This window comes from Terrapene carolina, unplaced genomic scaffold (genome assembly GCF_002925995.2).
Source record: "Terrapene carolina triunguis isolate 2854851 unplaced genomic scaffold, T_m_triunguis-2.0 Scaffold665, whole genome shotgun sequence".
NCBI classification, from domain to species: domain Eukaryota; kingdom Metazoa; phylum Chordata; order Testudines; family Emydidae; genus Terrapene; species Terrapene triunguis.
This window is the reverse complement of record NW_020665016.1, coordinates 211,821-216,283: the sequence shown is the minus strand read 5'-3', so window position 1 is coordinate 216,283 and position 4,463 is coordinate 211,821. Positions and strand designations below refer to the sequence as shown.

The 4,463-nt window shown below is 54.2% G+C and overlaps 1 protein-coding gene across 2 annotated transcripts in view; it reads left to right on the top strand.

Moving 5' to 3' along the window:
- LOC112125292 (receptor-interacting serine/threonine-protein kinase 3-like) overlaps nucleotides 1–4,463 on the top strand; it is a 12,192-nt gene that overhangs the window by 3,477 nt on the left and 4,252 nt on the right. For both annotated transcript variants that reach the window (XR_003370192.2, XM_029913480.1), the window contains exons 5-11: nucleotides 93–263; nucleotides 478–560; nucleotides 1,059–1,224; nucleotides 1,937–2,028; nucleotides 2,604–2,673; nucleotides 3,325–3,416; nucleotides 3,801–3,828. Coding sequence is in view for 1 of the 2 variants with exons in the window: in XM_029913480.1 (XP_029769340.1) it covers nucleotides 93–263; nucleotides 478–560; nucleotides 1,059–1,224; nucleotides 1,937–2,028; nucleotides 2,604–2,673; nucleotides 3,325–3,416; nucleotides 3,801–3,828 (702 nt within the window). In the remaining variant the exon portion in view is untranslated. The remainder of the gene's footprint in view (nucleotides 1–92; nucleotides 264–477; nucleotides 561–1,058; nucleotides 1,225–1,936; nucleotides 2,029–2,603; nucleotides 2,674–3,324; nucleotides 3,417–3,800; nucleotides 3,829–4,463) is intronic.

Genomic DNA, 4,463 nt, shown 5'->3' with positions numbered 1-4,463 from the left:
AGTGTCTGTGCATGGCTGTTATGTCTCTGACTCCCCACAGGGGGGCAATGTTTATGTATGACCCTTATGTTCCCCATGTCGTCTTGGTCCAGATCTCCCCCCAAAATGCATGAGCTCCCTGCTCCGAATGCACATCCCCCGGGGTCAGAGACCCGACATGGAGGAGCTGGAGGAGGTCACAGGAGTGGAGGGCCTGGAGGACATGAAAGAGTTAATGAAGAGATGTTGGCACAATGACAGCTGGCAAAGACCCACTTTTAAAGGTAAAGTCCATTCCCGTGCGGTCAGTGCTGACGGGGGCGCTGTGCTGCAGGAGTGGGTCAGGGGCTCAGTAGGGGGTACCAGGCTGCACAGAGTGGGTCAGCGGCTCTATATGGGGCGCTCTCCCCTGGCAGTCTGTGCTGACCCCAATGCCCCAGCACTAGGTGGCGCCGTACTGCAGTGGAATCCCTCACCCCTCCTGTCTTTCTCCTGCAGACTGCAGCAACAAGACAGAGAAGATTTTTTCCTGCCACAAGTCCCGGATCGTGCTGGCTGTGCGTCAGGTGCAGGATGTGCTGGTAAGGCACAGCCGGCTGTGGTTCTGATTCCATCCTCTGCAGCACCACATCTGGCCACTAGATGGCAACACCATTCTAGCAGAATATGACATCCAGGGCTGAAATAGCCCCAATTCCAAGCCAGACCCAGGGGCCGAGAATAAATCTCCCATCTCCCAACACAGGATTTAAGCAATTCAATCCCTGCTATTCTCACCAGCTGCCACAAGGGGGTAGTGCTGCATCAGAAGAGAAATCAGACTATCTCACTATCTCCATACACATCTGTCTGTCTGTCTAATCTATCTATCCCCCATACACCCCATCATCCATCCATCTATCTATCTATCTCCAGGCACATCCATCCATCCATCTATATAGATAGATGGATAAATAGATGGGTGTGTAAGGGGATAAATAGACGGATAGATGGGTGTGTATGTGGATAGATAGATATCCCCATACACACCCATCTATCTATCTATCTATCCAGACCTGACCCCCAAATTGTCACCCCAGATGATGATGGCCAGTTCTCCCAGCGATGAGTCCAGACCATCAGTAAGCGTCCCTACACCTGCTGCGGCTGAGAGCTCCCATCGCCACACCTTTCCTCCATCTTCCCTCCGGGTCTCAGAGCAATTCCAGACACTTCGCTATGAGGATCGTCCATCCAGAGAAAACGGTAAGTGGGGTTCCCATCCCCCTGCCAAGCCATCTGCATCAGGCACCAGCTGGGAAAATTCTGGGTATCGAGGGAGTCTACTCTGGTGTCATGACAGGAAATCCCACCTCCAAGATAAAAGGGCAGGAATTCCCGCCTCCAGCAGGTCCATAGATGGACTTCCATGTCGGCTATGACTGTGAGAAGTCTCATCTCTGATGTAACAAAGCAGGAAGTCCCACCTCAAGAGTGGCAACCCCAGAAGTCCTGTCTCTGATGTGGCACGAGGCGACATAGGAAGTCCCACCCAAAAAGGTGGCTGTGGGGGAAGATTCGTCTCCAGTGTGGCAAGGCATGAGTGCTTCTTCCAGTGTCACAGGACAGGAAGATCCACCCAAAATGGTGGCATTAGGGGAAGTCCTGCCTCCGGACTTACTGGGCAGGAAGTTGTGTTTCCAGTGTAGCAGAATAGGCTAAATGGTGAAAATGGAGGAAGTCCCGCCTCCAGAGTGACATGACAGAAAATCCTGCCTCCAGTGTAGCAGGACAGGAAATGTCAATACAGGAAGTCCTGCCTCCAGAGTGGTGAGACTTCCTGAGCTGGCTGTTGTGGCTAATTTCCCTGCCTGAGGGGTTCTGGGATGTTCAGAGAAAGGGGGTAGAAGGGGAGAGGGGTGCACGGGCTCCCCGTAAGCTGGCAGTGACCCAGTGGGGGTGTCTTTATGTCCCTCAGAAGCTGTGCTCCAGAGAAACATAAGGCAAACGGAGCATCAGCAAGGACCTGGTACCCCTCCGCCCTGCAATGTCAGCATGGGTCCCAGGCAGGTAAATGTCTGCCATCGCTCCCTCCCTGGGGTGGGCTCAGCATTTGCCTGCTAAGCAGGGTCACATCTGGGTTGGGGCTTGGGTGGGAGACCCAGGGGGCAGCAAGGGGTGCACGTGTTCTCCTTTCGCAGTCAGTGCTGGCACCAGCGCCCAAGTATGGGATCAGGGGGCGCAGTGCCGCAGGGAGCCGGGTGGGGGCACCACCCCTTGCAGTCAGTGCTAGCCCTAATGCCCAGGGCTAGCCCTAATGCCCAGGGCTAGCTACACGTCAACACTGGGCAAGCAATCTCCAGGCAGTACTGCTTTGTGGCTGTTACGCAGCCTGTGCGCTCCACCCCAGAGGGGCCGCATCTCGGTGCCAGGTGAGGGGTTCCCATAGAACCAGCCCCTGTTCCTCTCACTACAGGGGCCCCGTCTCTGCACTGGGCGAGGGGTTCCCATATGAACAGCTCCCATACCCCACCCCAGAAGGGCCACATCTCAGTGCCGGGCAAAGGGTCCCTGTAAATTATATCTGTAGGAATCTAGTGATACTGAGCATCCAGGATCCATGTGATTCTCTCTTCTCTTTCAAGGGAGCAGAAGGACCCAATAATGGAGAATTTGGCTTCCCCAAGACAATCCCATCACAGTTGAGACACCCAGGTACCATGGGGCAGATCCAGGAGGAGGGGAGGCAAGGCGAGGCCGGGCTGGAGGACTGAGGGGGCATTCCAGGAGGAGGGGGTCAGACCTTAGATGGGATGTTACCCCCACCCCCCATTGTGGTACCCTTTTTCACCACAAGGTGGCAGCTTTTCACTACCATTAATACAGGATGAGGGACAGAGACCAATACTAAGAAACTTCCCTTTAAGAGCCACTTGAAGGAAAAGTGTGGATGACATTTGGCATCAGGCAGTGAGAAACTTCACCCTTAAAGGGGAAGGTCCACAGTTCAGAATGGGTCCCCGGGTTTGACATCGAGAAACTCCCCTTTAAGAGAAAGTGAAAGGAAAAGTGTTCATGAAGACCAAAGTCTGGCAGTGAAGAACTCTGCTCTTAAAGGGAAAGTGTCCATGAGCGATAGTCTGGCAGTGAGACACTGCTCTTAAAGGGGAAGTTTCCATGAGGCATCAACTCTAGCAGAGAGAAACTCCGCCCTTAAAGAGAAAGCGTTCACAAGGGCAGTGAATAAGTGGGAGTGTATCAGGGATGGCTAAGAGGATGCAGCTTGGTGGGAATAGCGTCTGGCAGTGAAAAATCCCAACCTCAAAGGGGAAGTGCTCATGAACCCTAATTTTTCTTTCCCACCAGACAATCAGCCGAGGCCCTTCTTCCCCAGCCAGTCCCAACCACACCTCCCCACCCAGGGGCCGGATCAACCCATGTTCCCATTCTGGCAACCGGTGAGGGGGTGCCCCCACCCTGGGAAGGGGGAGGGGTTGGGTATGCAGGGAAATAGGGAGAAGAGGGGGATATAGGGGCTCGTGGGATCAGGATGGGGGGCTGTAGGGGTGGAGCTGGAGGGGGTGCTGGAAGGGAGTGAGGGAGGGGTCGGGAGGGGGATCTACAGAGGGGGAAAGCAGGGGAGGGGGATGTAAGAGGATGGTGTGGGGGAGGGAGCTATGGGCAGATGAAAGGGAGGAGGACGGGTATAAGGGATGGGAACTGTGGAATGGAGAGGATGGATCATGGGGATAATGGCACAGAGGGAAGGGGTCTCTAAAGAGCAGGGTCTCCATTCCCGTCCCAGCTGATTAACCCATTCCCCTCCCCCATCTATCTTTCAGTCTCCGCAACCTGTCCATGGGTTCTCAGGTGAGCCCCCCCGCACTCTGGACAGCTGCAATGTACCTGGCTGGCTTCTAGGTGGCGCCTGCTCACTCATAAATGAGCACTAAGATTCCAGGGGGCCCAGATATTTGGGGTAGGGGTAGGGGTCTCTCCTGTTTGCCCCCAGAACAATTCTGTGGTTTTAAGCGTCTGAGAGAGAAAAAGAGAGAATACATCCATCCATGCTTCCCCATACACACACATTGATCTACCTCATCTGTCTATCCATCCATCCTTCCCCATACACACCCATCCATCTCATCTGTCTGTCCATCCATCTCTCCGTCCCCATACACACCCATCCATCCATCTCATCTCATCTATCCATCCATCCTCCTCCATACACACCCATTCATCTCATCTGTCTGTCCATCCGTCTGTCCCCATACACGCCCATCCATCCATCTCATCTCATCTCATCTATCCATCCTTCCTTCCCCATACACGCCCATCCATCCATCTCATCTGATCTGTCCATCCATCCTTCTCCATACACACCCATCCATCTCATCTGTCTGTCTGTCCATCCATCCGTCCTTCCCCATACACATCCACCCATCCAGCCGTCCGTCCCCATACACCCATCCATCCATCTCATCTCTTGGTCCATCCATCCATCC